The sequence below is a fragment of the Sus scrofa genome, unplaced genomic scaffold, assembly GCF_000003025.6.
Source record: "Sus scrofa isolate TJ Tabasco breed Duroc unplaced genomic scaffold, Sscrofa11.1 Contig2697, whole genome shotgun sequence".
Classification (NCBI taxonomy): Eukaryota; Metazoa; Chordata; class Mammalia; order Artiodactyla; family Suidae; genus Sus; species Sus scrofa.
In genome coordinates, this window is record NW_018085150.1 from 36,332 (window position 1) to 60,396 (window position 24,065).

General features: G+C 46.3%; 1 protein-coding gene and 1 pseudogene across 1 annotated transcript; both read right to left on the reverse strand.

Moving 5' to 3' along the window:
* Positions 1–14,729: 14,729 nt before the first annotated feature.
* Positions 14,730–15,515, reverse strand: LOC100038329 (immunoglobulin heavy variable 3-23). Its single transcript, XM_021081952.1, has 2 exons — positions 15,355–15,515; positions 14,730–15,265 (listed from the first exon to the last, which is right to left on the reverse strand). The coding sequence occupies exons 1-2, from the start codon at positions 15,398–15,400 to the stop codon at positions 14,745–14,747; spliced, it is 567 nt and encodes a 188-aa protein (XP_020937611.1). The 5' UTR covers positions 15,401–15,515; the 3' UTR covers positions 14,730–14,744.
* A 5,616-nt stretch (positions 15,516–21,131) lies between these two features.
* On the reverse strand, positions 21,132–22,265 carry LOC110258665 (annotated as a pseudogene).
* Between the last annotated feature and the right edge of the window lie 1,800 nt (positions 22,266–24,065).

Consider the following 24,065-nt stretch of genomic DNA (forward strand, 5'->3'; position numbering starts at 1 on the left):
GTTGAGATGATCATATGGCTTTTGACTCTTCTTTCCATAGTGTGGTGTATGGCGTTGACTGAGTGGCATATGTTGAACCATCCTTGTGACCCTGGGATGAATCCCACCTGGGCATGATGTACGATCCTGCTGATATGTTGTTGGATTTGGTTGGCTAAAACTTCATTGCGAACTTTTGCGTCTATATCCGTCAAAGATATTGGCAAACAAAACAAATAAAAGGTATCCAAATAGGAAGTTACAAGATATATCTGTCACTGCAGGCAGACGAGAAGACACTAAATTCAGAAAACCCTAAGGACTCAATGCAGCAAGCATTGAACTGATCACCAAATTCAGCAAAGTAGCAGGATGCAAGATTCACATTCAGAAATCAGTCACATTTCTGTCTACGCACAATGAAACTTTAGAAAAGGAACGCGAAGGCACAATACCTTTTAAAATGGCACCCCCAAAATGCAAACACCTGGGAATACACCTGACCAAGGGGGCAGAGGACCTGTATGCCGAGAGCTATAAAACTTTCATCAAGAAAGGAAAGAAGACGGAAAGAAAGGGAAAGATAGTCCATGCTCCTGGGTTGGAAAACTTAATGCTGTGAAAATGGCCATACCTCCCAAAGCGATCTGCAGGTTCAACACAATCCCTATCTAATTACCCATGACATTTTTCACAGAAGTGCAACAAACTATCCAAACATTTCTATGGAGCCACCAAAGACCCAGAATTGCAAAGGCAATCCTGAGGAACACAAACCAAGCAGGAGGCATCACTCTCCCAGACCTCAGGCAATATCACAAAGCCTCAGTCATCAGGACCGTGTGGTACTAGTACCAAAACCGACAGACAGACCACGGGATCAGAAGAGAGAACCTGGAAACGAACCCCGACACCTATGGTCACTTAATCTTTGCCAAAGGAGGCAAGGACAGAAAAATGGGAAAAGACTGTCTTTTCAGCAAGAAGGGCTGGGAAACCTGGGCAGCTGCATGGAAAGCAGAACACCCCCGCACACCATGCACAGATATAAACTCAGTGTGGCTGAGAGACTTCAGTGTGAGACAAGACACCATCAAAGTCCTGGAAGGGAACATAGGCAGAACATTCTCTGACATCAACCTTACCAAGGTTTTCTCTGGTCAGTCTCCCAAAGCAACAGAAATAAGAGCAAAAATAAAGCAATGGGACCTCATCAAACTGACAAGCTTTTGCTCAGCAAAGAAAAGGAAAAAGAAAAGCCAAGAGACAGCTTACAGAATGGGAGAAGTATTTTCAAATGATGCAACTGAAAAGGGTTTAATCTCTAAAACACACACAGCTTATACAACTCAATAGCATAAAATCCCACAACCCACTGAGAAAATGGGCAAAAGATCTGAAGAGACATTTTTCCAAGGAAGATATACTGATGGCCAACAAGCACATGAAGACATGCTCACCGTCCCTGACTATTAGGGGAAAGCAAATCCAAATTACTCTGAGATACCCCCTCGCCCAGTCAGAATGGCCTTCATTAACGCGTCCACACATAACAAGTGCTGGAGGGGGTGTGGAGAAAAGGAAACCCTCCTGCACTGGTGGTGGGAACTCTTCATAGACGCATAAAAGAACCAGCATTGCCTAAGCCAGCCTGAGGGGAGTGGGCGGGCGTGGCAAGCAGGAGCTGTCACTCCGCCAGATGTACGACAATATTACAGAGCGACTGTGAACCAGACAGTGTGGTACTGGCACAGAGACAGACCCACAGAACAATGGAACACAATCAAGAGCCCAGAAATAAACCCACTTGTTCTAGTTTCATGATGTACATGCAGCTGGTCAGGTTTCCAGCACCACGTGATGAAGAGACTGTCTTTTCCCATTTTATTTTCTTGCCCGCGTTGTCAAAGATTAGTTAGCCGTAGATGTCTGGGTTTATTTCTGGGCTCTTGATTGTGTTCCATTGTTCTGTGGGTCTGTCTCTGTGCCAGTACCACACTGTCTGGCTACACGCCATGGCTCTTGCTGAGGTGTCATTAGGCTGAATTTCTACACCAAGCTGCGTCAGAGTCCCTGTGCCCTTGCACGGAGGAAACTAGCATGGAGGCGGTGAGAGAGGGTCTGGTGAATCAGGGCCACCAAGGGGAGTTGAGTTCCTTGCTTTGGGATCAAGTGCCCGCTGATGTTGGATGTCCAGCAAGTACTGTCTGCTGCTCCTGCCGAGCAGCATGGCTGAGTCCAACCGAGCCTCTTCTGTAGCTTCATCTGACTGATAGGAGCGATTGCCACTACTACGAAGAGGAGGGGGAAAGAAACACGTCACGCCCCCTACCTTTCAAGCGTGGGAGCATATTCCCCCCCTTCCAACAGTCCTTTCTCCGTCAGAGCCTGGAGTCCACAGGGTTCCCTTGGGGAGATGCCGCATGGAGAGGAAGCCCCAGACCCTGGCGGGAATCCCGCCCTTCACCTGCCTCTGCACCTGCTCCTGGGCTGAAACACTCATTGTGGGTCCTGAGCGCCCCCTGCAGCCCAGACCCTGTGTCCCTGCAGGGAAGTTTTTGCCTGGGCTCATACTCCCTGCCCCTCAGTGTCACTGGAAAAGCCACACGAGGCTGAGTCCTTGACTCCCAGAAGTTCAGTTGCAGGTCCAGCATGTTCTTGGAGTCGTCTCTGCAGAAGGTGAACCGGCCCTTCACAGAGTCTGCATCGTGTGTGTGATCATGATTACAGGTCCGTGAGACCTACTGCAGTCCCTTCCCTGGAGCCTGGAGGACCCCGCTCAGGTAGCAGCTACCCAAGCTGCATCCACAAGCTGCACAGGAGAGTCCCAGAGACCCCCCAGGCCTCCCCCAGACTCCACCAGCTGCACCTCACGCTGGGTCCCTGTAAACACAAAGGCAGCCTGGTCAGGAACCTCTCTCACACCCACCGATGGCCGCTCACATTTCAGCATCTCCTGATCTCCAGAAATTTCCGTGTGGTCCATCCGCCAAACCGCCCAGCTGAGCCCAGACTCCATGGTGGGGGGTCTGTGTTCAGGCCTGATCACACAGTGGCAGCAGCTGGGCCTGCTGGGGCAGGGGCTCCTCTGCCAGGGCTGTGGGATCAGGGCAGGCTTGTTTTCCTCAGCAGAGGTGTGCCCCCTTTCTGTTGACCTCTTAGTATGTAAGATCTACTAAGAACGAAAGTATGTATGATGTACTCCGGGTTCAGAAAGACCAGTGAATGCCAGTTGCTGCAGCACTGATGCACCTGGAGGGTCTCCTGCTAAGGGACGTGAGTCACAGAGAGAACGACACACACCATATACCTCTCAATTGTGGAGTCTGAAACATTCACAGATGAGACCATGTAGGGAGGAGAAACAGGCTCACGCACGCGGAGAGCAGCCCTGTGGTTGGCAAGGCGGGAGGGAGGGCGTGGGATGGACTGGAAGTTTGGGGTTAGTGGGTGTAAACAGTGACCTTGAGATGAATGAGCCGTGAGGTCCTGATGTGCTGCACAGGGAAGCACATGCAGCCAGTGTGTGAAAACACGATTGAAGAGCATATGAGAATCCGAAAAAGGTATGTATACATGTAATGCCAGTTTGGTGCAGAGCAGCATTGAGAGAACATGGACAATCAGTGATATCATAAAACTAAAGAAAAGAAGACATGCATCCTTTGAGTGCCCAGTCAGGGAAGACCCTGAGCAGAGCGTGGGTGGGGGCAGTACGGCGGAAGGAATCGGTGTTGCTTACAGAGGCCTCTAGGCCCAAATTCCCGAATCTGCTGACCCTCCAGATGGAGCAGGTGCACCTTCCCAGGGGAGGTCTGATTCTTCCTTCAGGGACACAGAGGAGGTCAGATGGTTCCTCTCTGTGTTGGGTTTCTCTTATTCACTTTAACTCAGAGTAATCAACGTGCCATTGAGACACATATATGGGAGGCTCATGTGTTATGTTGTTTTTCTATCTGCACACACACATGTGGGGTAGGTCTAGGTGTACCTGCCTTTGATGGAGGTAGAGCTAAGCCCTGCAGCCTGCACATGGAATGCAGCAGAGCTGTGGAGCCTACATCAGGGAACAGAGAACTCTTGCTGTTAGGCTTGTCTTTTTTGTTTATTTTACTCTAAAGCAGAGTTGATTTACAGTGTTGTGCCTTTTTTGCTGTAAAGTGATCCTTTGTACTTATATGTACATTCTTTTCTCACATTATCTTCTTCATATTTATACCAAGAAATTGGATGTAGCTCCCAAGCCTATACATTGATAACAGGGCCTGTGCTTCCAAAACAGGACCTGCTACCTACCCCTCACAGGAATTCCTGGAGAGAGTTGGCAATGGCTAGTGAGGTTGCAGTGACGGCTTCCTGGAATGAGAGCAGGGGTGTATCTCTTGCTGCCTAGTGCTCACCTCGGACTGTGTGGTGAAGGCGGGATCCTGCCCATTGGTTTACAGCACTTGCAGAAAATCCACATGCTATCATCTGCCTGAGTGTAAACGTTCCCGACCAATTATCTACGTGTTGATTGAGATAAATTTCATGGTGCCTATTTGTCACCATGTCACCCACAGAGCAGAACAGGATGCAGGCTTCACCTCTGTCGATGGAGAGTGTAATGGACCTGGACGCAAGAGCCCAGAAAGGACACTCCACCCACGTCCTCTCTACCTGGCATCATTCCTGATTTATCATCAGGATTTGTGGGAAAATCACAACGGTCTCTAAAGTGGGTTGTGTTGTGGAGTTTTTGCTTTGAGGGCCACACGCGTGGCCTATGGAGGTTCCCAGGCTAGGGCGTCAAGTCAGAGCTACAACTGCCGGCCTTTGCCACAGTCACAGCAAAGCAGGATCCGGCCGATTCTGCGACGTACACCACAGCTCACGGCAATGCCATATCCTTAACCCACTGAGCGAGGCCAGGGATCGAACCTGCAACCTCATGGCTCCTAGTCGGATTCCTTTCCACTGAGACACGGTGGGCACTCCTCAAGCATGTTTGTTTTTGTAGTTGTTGTTAAAATACATTTAAGAAGAGTTTCTGCACAGATGCAGATGCCATATTGAAGAAGCAACTCTCACTTCTCTCAACCCCTGACATAGTAGAAGCTTCATCCAGATCCGTCTGAAGACAATATCATTGTAACGGGAGAGCCTGAGAGCGAGAGGACTGCTTTTGCGGTTGTATGCAGTTGGCGCTCATGCCGAATTGTTCCCCTTCTTCTCTCCTACATCTTTATTTCCATAAATTATTTCCTCCTTTGTCTCCTGCTAAAGGAGGAAAAGAAAGAAGGAAATTATCCTTCTACAAAGTATATGCCCAAATCATCATTACTGCTCACTTCACTCACATAGGTAAAGCATTAAGCTGGCATAGCTATTCGTTCATATTTCCATTTGCATTGCTGTCATTATCAGAAAATGTGTGCGAAGGAGCAAGGAAATGGCTGGATTTTCCTTTATCGGTGAACTGCTCTGTTCTGTATGTTGATGATGGTAGATTCATAGTCATATGACTGATAGGATTAAAGGTTTCTAGATGCTAGGACCATATGAACCGAAAATAACTCCAGGGGCATCAGCCAGTGGCTTCTCTTCTTCATGGTAACTGGTTCAGAACCAGAAAATCTACTCTCTCTCTCCCTCTCTCTCTCTCTCTCTCTCTCTCTCTATATATATATATATATACACGTGCTTTTTGCCAACTGCGAACCTAGACAGATTCAGTCTTCTTAGCAAAATACACCTCGTCAATATCATTTCAAAGCAGCCTGTCCATTAAGTGAAATAACTACTGCATAGAATAAGTCAGATCTTTGCTAGACGGAATTTCCTGGATATCTCAATCAAAATAGCCTCTCATTTTCTCTTTCATGGCATAAGTGTTTACTGAGAGTTACATTGCCCCCAACCCACACGCAGTCGTAGACAAGGTGGATAAATCCCTGCACACACTTTGCCATTTTTTTCTTCTAGAATCTGGACAGAGACTGTGGGGTATCACCTGGTAGGGTTTGCAACTAAAGGTTTTACGGAGACTGTCTTTGACAAAACGCGTATTCTTAGATTAAGAAGGGTAATACACAAGATTTAAAACCTCTATAAATACGATGTTCTGTTAGTCTCATCTCACTTTTGCTGCAACACTGTTACCCTGTGGTACCCAAAGCATAGTTACCCAACCAGCAGCATCAGCATCACATTGGAACTAGGTAGAAATGCAAATTCTTAAGCCTCACCCCAATCCTCCTATGTTAGAAATTCTGACGTCAATGCAGGCTAACGTTTGAGGAAAAAATAATGCATATTCAAACCACCCGTAGGGCTTACTGAATGAGAGGCCACTGGAGCACATGTTAGAGTTTCTTTTTTTAAATATTTTTACTTTTTGTTTTCGATTATTTTTATTACTCAAATGAATTTATCACATCTGTAGTTATAGGATGATCATAACAATCCAATTTCACAGGATTTCCATCGCATGAAAATGTGCTTGGGTTATGGGAAGTGTGTCTCTTTATTGTGGTTTCTTTGTATAGCTATTCTCGAATGGGATATCTGTGTTATGCAGTAGTTCTGTATTTCATTTTTATTTAAAATTATTTCATTGAGATACAGTTGATTTTCCCTGTTGTGTGAACTTCTGCTGTACAGCAAAGTGATTCCGTCATACTTATATAAACATTCTTTTTAAACATATTTTATCCTATTATGGTTTATCATTAGACATGTTAAGCAATGTCTGATTTTCCCGTCACATTTGATTTCCTGTACTCTGTCAGTTTTTATTGAACCACAAGGTGACCCTGACATGCACATATATAACCCTGTGTCTCACATGATCCTCTATCTTTCTGTCTCAAGTGACTCGATACAGTTCCCCGAGCTGAACAGCCGGATCCCACTGCTTTCCCACTCCCAATGCCGGAGTGTGCATCGATTAACCACAAACTCCCAATCCATCCTGTCCCCTCCCCCTCCCCCTCGGCAAACACATGTCTGCTCTTCAAATCTATGGATTTATGTTCTGTGGCAAGTTCTTACCAAGTCAATAATTGCATTAAGGAAGTCATTCGTAGGAAAAAATTGGGAAAAAACCTGCACACCTGGAGACTGAAAACCATGCTAGTGAAATCCGACGGGTCAGTGATGAAATCAAAAAGGAAATTATAGACATTTCCATCGTAGGCAGCAGAAATCAGTCCAACTCGTATCCATGAGTGTGCGTGCTCGAGACCACTTCTTGCCCATTGGGTTAAGGATCTGGCATTGCTGTGAGCTGTGGCGTAGGCTGCAGTCTTGGCTCCCATCCCAAGTCGCTGTGGCTGTGGCTGTGGCGGTGGCCAGCAACTGTAGCTCCTATTCGACCCCTAGCCTGGAAAATTCCATATGCCCCAAGTGCTGCCCTAAAAATGCAATAAAAAATAAAAAGCACTTAAAAACTACCTCGAGAAAGAAGACAATGCAAACACAACCATTCAAAATCTATGGGATGATGCCCAAGCAGGTCTCTGAGGGACGTTTATAGCAATGGAGGCCTCATAGCAGCAACATAACCTACCACCTAAATGAACTGGAACAAAGAAAACCAAAAAACCTCTAACGTCAGCAGAAGGAAGGAAACCATAAGGATTAGAGAGGAAAAGAGTAAAACAGAGATTCGAAAGGCTATAGAGAAAAGCAAATACACACACACACACAGACACACACACACACACACACACACACACACATGTATCCGTGTCACTTTGACATACAGCAGAAATTGTTTGAACATTGCAAATCAAATATATTTAAAATATATGTTAAACAATAAGAAAATATCAATCAAAACAAGAGCTGGAGTTCCCATCGTGGCGCAGTGGTTAACGAATCCGACTAGGAACCATGAGGTTGCGGGTTCGGTCCCTGCCCTTGCTCAGTGGGTTAACGATCCGGCGTTGCCGTGAGCTGTGGTGTAGGTTGCAGACGCGGCTCGGATCCCACGTTGCTGTGGTTCTGGCGTAGGCCGGTGGCTACAGCTCCGATTCGACCCCTAGCCTGGGAACCTCCATATGCCGCGGGAGCGGCCCAAAGAAATAGCAAAAAGACAAAAAAAAAAAAAAAAAAAAACACAAGAGCTGGTTCTTTGAAAAGTAAAGACAATTGACAAGCCCAGGCCAGACTCACCAAGCAAATAAGAGAGAGAAAAACCAAATCAACAACATGAGAAATGAAAGGGAGAAATCTCAATGGATACTGCAGAAGTACAAAAAAATGTAAGAGAACCCCCATGACCCATTACGTCCCAACAAATTTGACATCCTAGATGAAATGGACACGTTTCTAGAGACATACGGCCCACCAAAGTGAATTAGGAAGAAATACATCATTTGACCAGGCCTATCACTAGAAATGAAGTTGTATATGTAATAGAAACACTCTCTACAAATATAGTCAACCAAATTTTCACCAAGAAATCCAAGAGCACAGAAAAAAAAAGCATATACCACGAGCAAGTGGGATGCATGCCAAGGTCACAAGGTGGTTCAACATAGGCAAGTGAATCTATGATATACACACACTAAGAAAAGTCAAAAACCACAGGCTTATCTCAGGAGATGCAGAACAAGCATTCGACAAAATCCAACATCCACCCATGATGAAAACTCACCACAGTTTGTCTTAAGGGCATGAACATTAACCTAAAATTCATTTTTGAGAAGCCTTCAGCCAACGTGATGCTGGTGGGAGCAAAGCTGGAGAGGTTCTCACCTAAGTCCGGAACAAGACAAGAATGCCCACTCTCATCGCTTTTATTCAACACAGGGTTGGACGTCCTTGGAATGGTATGAGACCAACAAAAGAACTACAGTGTATCCACATTGGAAGAGAAGAGATAAAATTGTATCGTTATGAAGATGACATGATAGTATATATAACAATCAAAAATACTCTGCAGAAAACCTGCTCAAACTGACCAGCGAATTCAGCCAATTATCAGGATACAAGATTAACATTCAGGAACAGTTTGCATGTCTGTATAATAGCAATGATCTCTTAGAAAAGGAATATAAAGTAATACAACCTTTAAAAATTGCACCCCCCCAAACGGAATCCTTAGGAATAATGCTGCCCGGGGGTGAAACTTTCTTAGACTGGGAACTATAAAACTTTCATCAAGGAAATGAAAAAGGATTCAAAGAAATGGAAAGCTATCCCATGCTCCTGGCTTGGAAGAATCGATATCCTTAAAATGGCCATAATGCCCAAAGAAATCTACAAATGTAATTCAATCCCGTTTCAATTACCAGTGACTTTTTTTTTTAACAGAACTTTTACAACCGATGAAAAATTGTGCAGAACCGTAAAAGGACCAGAATTGTAAAAGAACAAAAAAAAAAAAAAAAAAAAAAAAAAAAAGGAAGAAAAACCCAAAGAAAGCAAGCAAGCAGGATCATACACCATGATAGAGTGCGGGGATCCGAGGAGATGCAGGGACTCAAAAAAAGGAGCTTGCCTGACGGCAGAAAAACCTGAAGGCAGGTTCCTAACCAAGGAAGGGAGCTCACCTGAATGGTACCAGCCGAAGGTGGGCTTCTGGACGGGATAAAAGCTCACCTGAACAGTGCAAGCCGAGGGCAGGCCTCACGTTACACAGCTCTCATGTTGATGTGGATGGGGAAGAATTGGGCTTTCCTGGGAAAACAATTTCCATGTTTGCACCGGAGAACATGGATTGTTCCTCAGGTGACCTAGACGTTCCTGTTGTTTTATTTGTTATTTAGTTTTCCTCAGTCTTTCCTGAGTATTTGCTTATTATTCTTCTTTTCCATTCTTATTTTCCTGCGGTGATTTGTGATTTAACAAAGTTACAACAATAATATAATAAGAATTTCCTCTTGAGGGACTTTCCCCTATTTAAATGCAACTTAGTTAAAACAGTGTTTATCTACTAACTAGCTATACAGTAAACTTTAGAGTTAGGATTTTAATGAGGTTAATAGAAGTTAGACATAAATTATTCTTGATCGAAAGACACCTAGCAATGAGTTATAGAAGCTCTTAAGTGATAGCTAGTTAAGTTGGTTTATATTTTCTTACACTGCCTCCTTGTCGTAATGCTTTAAGAATAAGCAGCAGTCTAAAAACAAGATTTCTGAATGCCAAATGCTTGTGTCCGTGACCTCTTCGACTTGTGGAGACTGGCTGGCCGTGGGATGATTTGCACTGAGTCTCCTCCTTTCCACATGATGTATTGTACCTAAATGCCCTTAAATTCTACTCGCTAAATTTAGTTAAGACAAAGATGTTAGAACGTGATGTATAGCTGCTGGACCATGTAAAAGTTAACCGATGTACTTTCAACACCCTGATGTAATCTGTAGTTAGAAACTGTCTATATAATCAACCACTTATGCCAATAAAATTTGAGCAGTCTAGCGCCCCGAAAGAAGGGACAAAGAGGCTGTCTCCGTGTGCATTAGCCGACACGCATCCCTCTCCTTCGGGAAAAAGTGTACACTCCCTGGCCACCGGAGCTGGCCTCCGGAAATAAAGAAGGATTTATCCCAGGGATGCAAGGATTCCTCAATATCCACAAATCTATGGATGTGATACGCCATATCAACAAAATGAAAAATAAAAACCATGTGATCATCTCAAGAGCTGCAGAAAAAGCTTTCAAAAGACTCACACCCGTTCCGGATAATCACTCTCAAGAGAGTGGGCAAGATACTAAAGTAAACATAATAAAAGCCATATCTGACCAGCCCCCAGCCAATATCATTCCCAGTGGTGACAAACTGAAAGCACATCCACTAAGATGAGGAACCGGACAAGGATGTCCTCCTTCACCAGTGCTATTCAACACACACTTGGAAGGCTGAGCCATGGCAATCAGAGGAGAAAGAGAAAGAAGGGGACTCCAGACTGGAAAAGAAGAAGTCAAACTACCCCTGTATGCAGATGACATGCGTCTACACCTAGAAAATGCTCTAAAGACACTCCCAGAAGACTTTTAAAGCTCATCAGTGCATTTGATAAGTCTCAGGATACACACTTAATACAGATAAATCCACTGCATTTCCATATACCAGCAATGAAAGATCCGAAAGAGCCATTAGGGACACAATCTCGTTCACCCTTGCAGTAAACGGAATAAAGTACCTAGGAATATGCTTCCCAAAGGGCCAAAACGCTTGTGGTCTGAAACTACCAGACTCTGAGGAAAGACATCAAAGACACAAATTGATGGGCAAATATACCATGCTCTTGGGTTGGAAGACTCAAGATAGTCAAAATGACAAGCCTACCTAAGGCACTCTGCAGAGTCAGGGTAATCCCTCTCACCTCACCAAGGACATTCCTTATAGACCGAGAACACAGACGTTTGAAATGTGTATGGAAACACAAAAGACCTTGAAAAGCCAGAACTACATTGAAAAGAAAAAAGGGGCCCGGAGGAACCAGGCTCCCTGATCTCACGCACGACTACTACAAAGCTTCAGTCATTATGGCCCGGGCACGAAAGCAGTAACAGAGCTCAGTGGAACCCGATAGAAAGCCCAGAAATAACCCCATCGCCTATGGCCAATTCATCTATGACAAAGGAGGCAAGGTCATTCAGTGGAGCAACGATCGCACCTTCAACCAATGGTGCTGGGAAAACTGGACACCTGCATGCAAGGGAATGAAATTACAGGATTGTCTGACCCCACACAAAACTCAAACTCCAAAGGGAATGAAGACCTAAATGTGAATCCAGACTCTCTACAACTCCTGGAGGGAAACACAGGCAGAACCTCAGAGATGTTTCCATTTGGCTGAATTTTTTAGAGTCATTTAACTGCAACTCTATCTCTCATGAGGAGAGCATAAATATACACAAATGGATGTGTTGAAGGCAAAAATCAGCCTTACCATTTGTGATCTCATTTACTTGATATTCTGGCTAAAGGAATGCTACCGACGTATGAAGCAGATCATTATTCACCAAAAACTTAGAGAACACGCAAATAGCAGGTGAAGCAAAGGCAGCATTTAAGGATAATGAACTCCTTCGCTACAAATCAGCAGAGCTGGAACCATGGCACTCGGAACTCTCAAAACCCCACATTAATATCAGAAAGAGTGAACCTTATTCATACAAACACAGGTCTTTTGGGAGTTCCGAGGCTCAAGGAAGGAACAACGCAGGCTGTATAGTACTACCTAATGTGACTGTGAACCTGTGAATCCCCTTGACTGAAGAAGGTAGGAAAAAGCTTTCTGATCTAAGGACCTCTGGAATTGAGTGGAGTCTGGGGACTCCAGTCTGAAGACACTGTCCTTAAGCCCTGGACCTTGGTCGATGACGGTGTTTCCAGCAGGTTTGTGGTAACGGCACTCTGACTACTGTGCATGTGAAATTGAAATGCGAAGTTCTGGATTTCAGTGGTGGCAGCAGGGTTCTTCGTCTTTAGGGGAAGTAACAACAAGCAGTGGAGAATCAGTGGATTACACAGGTCATACTTCACTCAGATCAGAGATGTCATAACTTAGGGTCATTACACAGAAAACATAGGGATAGGCAGTAGGCACATGGAAAAATGCTCCACATCGCTAATTATTAGGGAAATGCAAGTCAACACTTGATGAGGTACCGCCTCACACGGATCAGAATGGCCATTATTTCTACGTCTACAAAGAGCAAATGCTGGAGAGGACATGGAGAAAAGGCAACCCTCCTGACTGTGGTGGGAATGTAACCTGGTACAACCGCTGTGGAACACAGGATGGAAGGTCTTCCAAAAACTCCACAGAGAACTGCCATGGGATCCAGCAATCACTCCTGCACAATAAGTCTACAAACTTTTCAAAAAAACCAAACAAACAAGCAAACGCATGCACAGTTATATGTTTTGCAGCCCTATTCACAATAACAGAGGCGTGGAAACAACCTAAATGTCCCTTGACAGAGGAAGAGACAGTTTAAGTCGATTGGGAACTTATGCACGATGGAATCCCACTGAGGGTGTAGAAGGAGGAAATGATGCCATTTGCTGCAACCTTGACGCAATGTTGGAGATTCTCCGCCTAAGCGACGTGAGTCACAAAGAGAAGGACAAATACCACACATCACTTATATGTGGAACCTGATACACACACAGATGAAACTGTCTAGAGAGGGACACCGAGTCACACGCACGGAGAGCAGACCTGGGGTTGCCAAGGTTCAGAGGGAGGGCGCGGGATGGCCTGGAAGTTTGGGTTAGTAGACGTCAAGGACCGCGTGAGAATGAATGAGCCGGGAGGTCCTGATGTCTTGCCCAGGGAAGAACATCCAGCCACTGTGTGAAAACACGATTGAAGAGCATATGAGAAACAGAAAATAGACAGTTTACAGCAGCCATTGATAGAACATGGACAATCAATGATACTATGCAACTAAAGGAAAGAAGACATGCATCCTTTGAGTGCCCAGTGAGGGAAGACCCTGAGCAGAGGGTGGGTGTGGGCAGTATGGCGGAAGGAATTGGTGTGGCTTATAGAGGCCCCTAGGCCCGAATTCCCGAATCTGCTGACCCTCCAGATGGAGCAGGTGCACCTTCCCAGGGGAGGTCTGATTCTGCCTTCAGGGACGCAGAGGGGGTCAGATGGTTCCTCTCTGTGTTGGGTTTCTCTTAGTAACTTTAACTCAGAGTAATCAACCTGCCATGGAGACACATATATGGGAGGCTCACGTGTTATGTTGTTTTTCTATCTGCACACACACATGTGGGGTAGGTCTAGGTGTACCTGCCTTTGAAGGAGGTAGAGCTACACTCTGAAGCCTGCACGTGGAGTGCAGCAGAGCTGTGGAGCCTACATCAGGGAACAGAGAACTCTTGGTGTTAGGCGTGTGTTTATTGTTTATTTTACTTTAAAGCATAGTTGATTACAGTGTTGTGCCAACTTCTTCTCTGTGAAGCGATCCAGATATACTTATATTTACATTCTTTTCTCATATTCTCTTCTTCATATTTTTTCCCAAGAGATTGGATGTAGTTCCCAGTGCTGTACATTGGTAATTAAGGCCTGTGCTTCCAAAACTGGACCTGCTCCCTACCCCTCACAGGAATTCCTGGAGAGAGTTGGCAATGGCTAGTGAGGTTGCAGTGATTGCTTCCTGGAATGAGAGCAGGGGTGTATCTCTTGCTGCCTAGTGCTCACCTCGGACTGTGTGGTGAAGGCGGGATCCTGCCCATTGGTTTACAGCACTTGCAGAAAATCCACATGTTATCATCTGCCTGAGTGTAAACGTTCCCGACCAATTATCTACGTGTTGATTGAGATAATTTTCATGGTTCCTATTTGTCACCATGTCACCCACAGAGCAGAACAGGATGCAGGCTTCACCTCCGTCGAAGGAGAGTGTATTGGACCTGGAAGCAAGAGCCGAGAAAGGACACTCCACCCACGTCCTCTCTACCAGGCATCATTCCTGGGGGCCCGTGAGTGTCCTGGTGTGATACCCTGCTTTTAGGCTCTGCATGCATCAGAACTATAGGAAAGCAGGGAGCCACGACCCTGGCAGTGTCTGCCAAACTAACAGCAAGCAAGGACTGAGATTCCAAAGGAGGAAGCAAGTCTATGATTCCCTCTGCTTAAAGCCAGTGTGGTATGTCTGAACCTGCTCGATTTTTTTCAATATTTGGACGAGAACAATCAGGTATTGAAATTGTAAATTACTCTCTGTCAACTGTGCATGACATGAAACTTTCTCTTCCTGTCTCAGAGGGCTTTTGTGTTGCAGAGCCTGTAGTGTAAGCACAGAATCATGTGTCCAAAGAGGATCCCCAGGGAGATGCTACATGGAGAGGCAGCCCCAGACCCTGGCAGGAAACCAGCCTTCCAACTCCCTCTGCACCTGCACCTGGGCAGGAAACATACACATAGTGGTTGTGGGTCCTGAGTGCCCCCTGCAGCCCAGACCCTGTGTACTTGCAAGGAGGTTTTTGTCTGGGCTCAGACTGCTTTCCCCTCACTGTGCCTCTTGCACAGTAATAGCGGGCCGTGTCTTCGGTTCTCAGGCTGTTCATTTGCAGATAGGCCGTGTTCTGGGAGTTGTCTCTGGAGATGGTGAATCGGCCCTTCACAGAGTCTGCGTAGTAGGTGCTACTACCACTACTATAAATACCTGCCAGCCACTCCAGCCCCTTCCCTGGAGCCTGGCGGACCCAGCTCACTGCATAACTACTGAAGGTGAATCCAGAGCCGACACAGGAGAGTCTGAGAGACCCCCCAGGCTGCACCAGGCCTCCTCCAGACTCCACCAGCTTCTCCTCACCCTGGACACCTGCAAACACAAAGACATCCTGGTCAGAAAACTGTCACATGCACACTGAGGTGCCCTCCAATCCTCTTTTTTCTTCCCCCAGTATTTACCTTGTAAGAGAGCAAACAAGACCACCCAGTTCAGCCGAAACTCCATGGCGGGTGGTCTGTGTTCTTTCCGGATCACAGAACGGGATCCTGGGGCTGGGCTCCTTGCCAGAGCTGCAGGGTCCTGGCAGGGCTGGTTTTATCTGCTGAGGGAGGAACCTATTTGCATGGCCTCCTAGTATATAAGCGGCGATGGCATCGTATGGCCTTAAAGTGGCAGGTGCCCAAGGCAGGCATGAGGGTCCTGATGCTGGTTGGTTGGATGGCCTCTACGAAGATGTCTCTTCATTGCATCAGTTTCGTCACGGTAGACACCTGTCACTCGTGCGCCATTCTGATTTCTACCGTGGCACACAAAGCGCTGACGGAGAAGTCATTGTTTTCCCCACATTCAGGAAAGAAACTCACCCAGGGGCATAGCCTACTGTGGCGTCTCCAAGGACACACACGTGCTGGGACTCCCTCCTTGTGTCTGCACTTGTGCTCCTCCTGCTGGACCCACCTGTGCCCTGAAGCAACTGCAGGACAGAGTGGACACACTTGCCGGGGGGCAGATCCCCTTCCATCTAAAGCACACGATGGTATTGTTCCCCCGTCATATTTACCTTGGGATGTATCGTTAGGGTTCATGGGAGTTTCTCATATATCTCTAGTGTCTATTTTGGATTTATGGGTTTCCTTTATACACATGCTCTGGCACGGGTCCTCTGGAGTATTCGGCAGTTCTGTGCTTCATTCTTAAGTAACCTCCCTACTGTTCTCCATAGTGGTTGCATGTTCCCAAATGCCTATACTGACGCAAAATATCATTCCTGTAAAAATGGGTAAAATTTGTGTGCCTGGAAAGTTAAATACATACTTCTAAAAATCCAGTGTTCAATCAGGATATCAAAAGGAAAATAAACTACCTCAAGGAAAATGGCAATGAAAACACAGCCTTTCCAAATCTATGGAATGCCTCCAAAGGAGTTATTACAGGGACGTTGATGGCTATGCAGCCTAAGCTATCACCTAAAGGAATTAGGGAAAAAGAAAAAAAAAAATCCGTGGAACGTTAGCAGAAGGATGGTCATCATATGGACCTGAGAAGAATTCTATGAAATAGACTTTAAAAAATAGACAAAAACGGATTCTCATATATATATATATATATATAAATATATATATATATATTTATATATATAAATGGGTCACTTGCTGTACAACTGAAATTAACAGAATATTTTATAGCAACTATAATAAATTATGTTAAAAGAAGAAACAGAATCAGACCAGGACATGGTACTTTGAAAGGGTAAATCAAATTGCCAAGCATCAGGACAGAATTATCAACAAGATCTGAGAGAGAAACTATATACACAAAAGAAGAAATGAGAAAGGAAATATTTTTTTTTTTAATTTGCACTTTTTTTAAATAATTTTTTTTTAATTTTCCCACTGTACAGCAAGGGGGTCAGGTGAGAAAGGAAAAATCTTAATGGATGCTGCAGAAACACCAAAAATCCCACGAGAACACCATGAACAATGACAGGCCCATAAATTTGACATCCGAGACGAAATGGACAAGTTTCTAGGAACTTACAGCCCAGCCAAACTGACTTAAGGAGAAATACATACTTTGACCAGAACTATCACCAGAAATGGAAGTGCATATGCAATGAAATCACTCCCGACAAATATTCTCAACAAAGTTTAGCCAAACAAACCCAACAATACATAAGACAAAAGCAGACTCCATGGCCAAATGGGCCTCATATCAAGTTTGCGAGGATCTTCAACATACGCAAATCAACCTATGTTCTACCCACATTAAGAGAAGTGCCAAACCACTTGATCACCTTAATAGATGCAGAAAGGGCATTAGACAAAGTCCAACATCCATTCATGATGAAAGCTCTCACCAAAGTGGGTATAGAGGGAATATTCCTTCGCATAATCGAAGCCCTTTATGACAACCCACAGCCAGTACAACCCTCAATGGAGCAAAGCTGAAAGCCTTCCTGCTAAAATCTGGAACAAGACAGGGATGTTCTTGTCACTCAACACAGCCCTGGCGGTCCTGCCACAGCAATCAGAGAAGCAAACGAAGTAAAAGGCGTCCACATAGGAGGAGGAGGAGAGATGAAACCGCCACTGCATGCAGATGGCATGCATATGTGTATATGGATGGAAAACACTAAGGCCTCAGCCAAAAAATTACTAGAACTGATCACCAAATTCAGCAAAGTAGCAGGATGCAAGATTCACATTCAGAAATCAGTCACATTTCTGTCTACGCACAATGAACCTTTAGAGAAGGAATGCAAAGGCACAATACCTTTTAAAATGGCACCCCCAAAATGCAAACACCTGGGAATACACCTGACCAAGGGGGCAGAGGACCTGTATGCCGAGAGCTATAAAACTTTCATCAAGAAAGGAAAGAAGACGGAAAGAAAGGGAAAGATAGTCCATGCTCCTGGGTTGGAAAAATTAATGCTGTGAAAATGGCCATACCTCCCAAAGCGATCTGCAGGTTCAACACAATCCCTATCTAATTACCCATGACATTTTTCACAGAAGTGCAGCAAACTATCCAAACATTTCTATGGAGCCACCAAAGACCCAGAATTGCCAAGGCAATCCTGAGGAACACAAACCAAGCAGGAGGCATCACTCTCCCAGACTTCAGGCAATATCACAAAGCCTCAGTCATCAGGACCGTGTGGTACTGGTACCAAAACCGACAGACAGACCACGGGATCAGAAGAGAGAACCCGGAAGCAAGCCCCGACACCTATGGTCACTTAATCTTTGCCAAAGGGGGCAAGGACAGAAAAATGGGAAAAGACTGTATTTCAGCAAGAAAGGCTGGGAAACCTGGGCAGCTGCATGGAAAGCAGAACACCCCTGCACACCACGCACAGATATAAACTCAACGTGGCTGAGAGACTTCGGTGTGAGACAAGACACCATCAAAGTCCTGGAAGGGAACATAGGCAGAACATTCTCTGACATCAACCTTACCAAGGTTTTCTCAGGTCAGTCTCCCAAAGCAACAGAAATAAGAGCAAAAATAAAGCGATGGGACCTCATCAAACTGACAAGCTTTTGCTCAGCAAAGAAAAGGAGAAAGAAAAACCAAGAGACAGCTTACAGAATGGGAGAAAGTAGTTTCAAATGATGCAACTGACAAGGGCTTAATCTCTAAAATATACACACAGCTTATGCAGCTCAACAGCCAAAAAGCCAGCAACCCAATGGAAAAATGGGCAAAAGACCTGAATAGACATTTCTCCAAGGAAGATACACAGATGGCCAACAAGCTCATGAAACAATGCTGACCATCCCTGATTATTAGCGAAATGCAAATCAGAATTACCCTGAGATACCACCTCACACCAGCCAGAAAGGCCATCGTTAACACGTCCACACATAACAAGTGCTGGAGGGGGTGTGGAGAAAAGGGAACCCTCCTGCACTGTTGGTGGGAACGTAAGCTGGTACAACCACTATGGAGAACAGTGTGGAGATACCACAGAAAACTATACATAGAACTTCCATATGACCCCGCAATCCCACTCTTGGGCATATATCCGGACAAAACTTTCCTTGAAAAAGACACACACCCCCACATGTTCATTGCAGCACTATTCACAACGGCCAAGACGTGGAAGCAACCCAAATGTCCATCAACAGACAATTGGATCAGGAAGATGTGGTATATACCCACAATGGAATACGACTCAGCCATAAAAAAGAACAGAACCATGCCATTTGCAGCCGCATGGATGGAATTGGAGACCCTCATCCTGAGTGAAGTAAGTGAGACAGAGAAAGACCAGTACCATATGATGTCGCTTATATCTGGAATCTAGCAGACAGAATGAACGATCTGTTCCACAGAAAAGAAAATCATGGACTTGGAGAAGAGACTTGCGTTTGCCAAGAGGGAGTGGGAGGGTTTGAGAGCTTGGGGTTAATAGATGCAGACTATTGCCTTTGGAATGGAGTAGCAATGAGATCCTGCTGTGTCACATTGGACACTGTGTCTAGTCACAAGATGGAGCAAGAGAATGTGAGAAAAAAAGAATGTATCCATGTATGCGTAGCTGGGTCACCATGCTGTATGACAGAGGAAAAAATAATGCATTGGGAAATAAAAACTAAATGGAACTAAACTAAAGTAATTATTTCTACTAAAAAAAGGAATTGGTTTGCTGACAGAGGCCTCTAGGCCGGAATTCCCGAATCTGTTGACCCTCCAGATGCAGCAGGTGCACCTGCCCAGGGGAGGTTTGATTCTTCCTTCAGGGACACAGAGGGGTCAGAAGGACGCTCTGCGTTGGATGCTCTTTAAGTTACTTTAACTCAGAGGAATCAACGCGCCATGGAGACACATATATGGGAGGCTCACGTGTTATGTTGTTTTTCTCTCTGCACACAGACATGTGGCGTAGGTCTAGGTGTACCTGCCCTTGAAGGAGGTAGCTCTATGCTCTGCAGCCTGCACGTGGAATGCAGCAGAGCGGTGGAGGCTACGTCAGGGAACAGAGAACTCTTGCTGTTTTGCTTGTCTTTATAGTTTGTTTTACATTAAAGCATAGGTGATTTACAGTGTTGTGCCAACTTCTTCTGTGTAGAGCAATCCAGATATACTTATATGTACATTCTTCTTCCATATTCTCTTCTTCATAATTTATCCCAAGAGATTGGATGTAGTTCCCAAGTCTATACTTTGCTAACAGGGCCTGTGGTTTCTTTCCCTTCCTTTTTTTCCCTTTTTTTGTCTCTTTGCCATTTCGTGGGCCATTCTTGTGGCATATGGGGGTTCCCAGGCTAGGGGTCTAATCAGAGCTGTAGCCGCCGGCCTCCACCAGAGCCAGAGCAACGCAGGATGGGAGCCACGTCTGTGACCTATACCACAGCGCACAGCAACTCCGGACCCTTAACACAATGAGGAAGGCCAGGGATCGAACCCGCAACCTCATGGTTGCTAGTCAGATTTGTTAATCACTGTACCATGACGGGAACTCCCAGGCTTGAGCTTTCAAAACTGGACCTACTCCCCACCCCTCACAGGAATTCCTGGAGAGAGTTGGCAATGGCTAGTGAGGTTGAAGTGATGGCTTCCTGGAATGAGAGAGCAGGGGTGTATCTCTTGCTGCCTAGTGCTCACCTCGGACTGTGTGGTGAAGGCGGGATCCTGCCCATTGGTTTACAGCACTTGCAGAAAATCCACATGTTATCATCTGCCTGAGTGTAAACGTTCCCGACCAATTATCTACGTGTTGATTGAGATAATTTTCATGGTTCCTATTTGTCACCATGTCACCCACAGAGCAGAACAGGATGCAGGCTTCACCTCCGTCGAAGGAGAGTGTATTGGACCTGGAAGCAAGAGCCGAGAAAGGACACTCCACCCAGGTTCCCTCTACCTGGCATCATTCCTGGGGGCCCGTGAGGGTCCTGGTGTGATACCCTGCTTTTAGGCTCTGCATGCATCAGAATTACAGGAAAGCAAGGAGCCACGACCCTGGCAGTGTCTGCCAACCTAACAGCAAGCAAGGACTGAGATTCCAAAGGAGGAAGCAAGTCTATGATTCCCTCTGCTTAAAGCCAGTGTGGTATGTCTGAACCTGCTCGATTTTTTTCAATATTTGGACGAGAACAATCAGGAATTGAAATTATAACATACTCCATGTCTATTGTGCATGACACGATAGTGTTTCTTCCTGTCTCAGAGGGCCTTTGTGTTGCAGAGCCTGTAGTGTAAGCACAGAATCATGTGTCCAAAGAGGATCCCCAGGGAGATGCTACATGAAGAGGCAGCCCCAGACCCTGGCAGGAAACCAGCCCTTCACCTCCCTCTGCACCTGCTCCTGGGCATGAAACACACACACAGTGATTGTAGGTTCTGTGCGCCCCCTGCAGCCCAGACCCTGTGTCCCTGAAGGGAGGTTTGTGTCTCGGCTGACATGCCTTCCCCTCACTGTGCCTCTTGCACAGTAATAGCGGGCCGTGTCTTCGGTTCTCAGGCTGTTCATTTGCAGATAGGCCGTGTTCTGGGAGTTGTCTCTGGAGATGGTGAATCGGCCCTTCACAGAGTCTGCGTAGTAGGTGCTACCACTATAACTACCACTACCAATAGATGCCAGCGACTCCAGCCCCTTCCCTGGAGCCTGGCGGACCCAGCCTATGGGATAACTACTGAAGGTGAATCCAGAGCCGACACAGGAGAGTCTCAGAGACCCCCCAGGCTGCACCAGGCCTCCTCCAGACTCCACCAGCTTCTCCTCACCCTGGACACCTGCAAACACAAAGACATCCTGGTCAGAAAACTGTCACACGCACACTGAGGTGCCCTCAAATCCTCTTTTTACTCCCCCTCCAGGATTTACCTTGTAAGAGAGCAAACAAGACCACCTAGTTCAGCCAAAACTCCAAGGCGGGTGGTCTGTGTTCTTTCCGGATCACAGAACGGGGTCCTGGGGCTGGGCTCCTTGCCAGAGCTGCAGGGTCATGGCAGGGCTGGTTTTATCTGCTGAGGGAGGAACCTATTTGCATGGCCTCCTAGTATATAAGCAGTTATTTCATCGAATGACCCCGAAAAGGCCCTTCCCAAGAGAAGGTGTGCGTGTCTTGCCGTTGGTTGTGCTGAGAGCCTTTAGGGAAATATGTTTTCGTTATGTCACTTTCTTCACAGGAAGCACATATGCACATGTGCTATGCTGATTGCACACTTGCACAGGCCCCTCTGGTGTAGAAGTCGTTGTGTTCCTCTTACTCGAGGGGTTAACTTCAACTGGGCACGTAGAGGGTGTGCGGAGGGTCCGGGGACACACACGTGCTGGGAGTCCCTCCTCGGGTCGGCACTCGAGGTCTTCCTGCTGAACACTCCGCTGCCCTGGGCAGTTCCAGGACAGAGTGGGCATGCCTGGAGGGGCGGGCAGACCCCTCCCTGAGGAGAACATGATGACATTGTTCTGTGGTAGCGTTTTCCTGGGAATTTATCATCAGGATTCGTGGGAAAATCACAACGGTCTCTAAAGTGGGTTGTGTTGTGGAGTTTTTGCTTTGAGGGCCACACGCGTGGCCTATGGAGGTTCCCAGGCTAGGGCGTCAAGTCAGAGCTACAACTGCCGGCCTTTGCCACAGTCACAGCAAAGCAGGATCCGATCGATTCTGCGACGTACACCACAGGTCATGGCATGCCAGATCCTTAACCCACTGCGTGAGGCCAGGGATCGAACCGGCAACCTCGTGGCTCCTAGACAGATTCGTTTCCACTGCGCCAAGATGGGAACTCCTATACATTTCCAGTTTAATCCACAGGAGAGGACCGTTGCAAGACAAACTACTTGTGCCATTTTGGTTTTTAATCTCAGTACTTGGTACCCCCAGACCTGCTGTGGTACCCTCATTCTAAGTGTTCTTCACGCCCACCATCTCTGGACCCTGGAGAGGCCCTTGGTGGTCGTGATTTGTGTCCCTTAGGTGACGACCGAATCAGACCCTGACAGCTTCTGCCGCCATCTTCACAGAAAGCAAAAACGGTCTTCAGAATGTGTGCAGACGCTGCATTGACGCGTCGCAATAGGCCTGCCGTGTGAATCAGAAAACCTGGACTGAGAAGGCTCACGACTGAAAGCGACCTAAAGGATGTCACTGGACAGGATTGTAACCAGGCGTGTGGACGGTGGTCGGTGTCGCCATGGGACTACCTCTCAGGCGCTGTCCTGACGGAGGCACCGTCACGTGGAGAAGCTCAGCATGGAGTGACGGCCAGGCTTGGTTTCGTTGCTCTCAGAAATAGTAGGTTCTTGTGTTTAAATCATTTATTTACCACAGGGGCGTTTAAAGTTTATTCATACGGATCATCTTGTTCAGATTTCAAAGGACATGGGGATTCGCGAAGTGGGTTTTTACCTTGCCTCTTCCGAAGCGTTTACACCCTTTCGAGGGTGTGGATAAATTAATACGCAAGTCATTTGGGGTCTATAAGGTAAGTACAGATGTTCCTTTGCAGCAAATTCGATTTATGTCTAAATTATCGTAACTGGCCTACCTAATTTGTGGGAAGAGTTCCAGTGGAGCAGAGCTGCGAGTACGAATGGTATCCCAAATGCATGTGCTGACACCAATCTACAGATTTCTCCCAAAGGCACAGGTGAGTTCTCATCAGTCGTGTTCCCCAGCATTTGTTTAGGAGGTTCTGCTTCCTAAATCTATACACATATTAGACTTCTAATCTTTGGCAATATGAGATACAAAGAAATTGGTTTTCTGTGCTGTGATTCAACAGCTGGACTCTGAGAGTCCAACATCAAGATTCTGGGAGGTGTGGTTCCTGGAGCAGAACAGCTTCCTGATGGGCAGTTTTCCCCTGTAACCTCCTCTGCTTGGGGGGAGGGGCAGGGGGCTTTGACAAGAGCTGAGTTCCCACTAAGGGGGGCCCCACCCCAACAGCCTAAGCCCTCCCCAAAGCCCCACCTTTGAAGTTCAGCATGTTGGGCACTGGGTTTCGACGTGTGTATTTTGGGAAAACAACCCTTAAACTGATCACAGGAACCAAGGAGTCACGTCATAATTCTACACAGTTGGAGGCTCCCCCTGGGGCGTCCCCTAAACTGAGGATACTCGTGGATACCCCAGAAGCTCTGATCCTTGAAAGGAAAGTGCTGATGTGAGACCTTCAGAACCAGCCAATGACACTGGAGTGTGGCCCCTGAGCA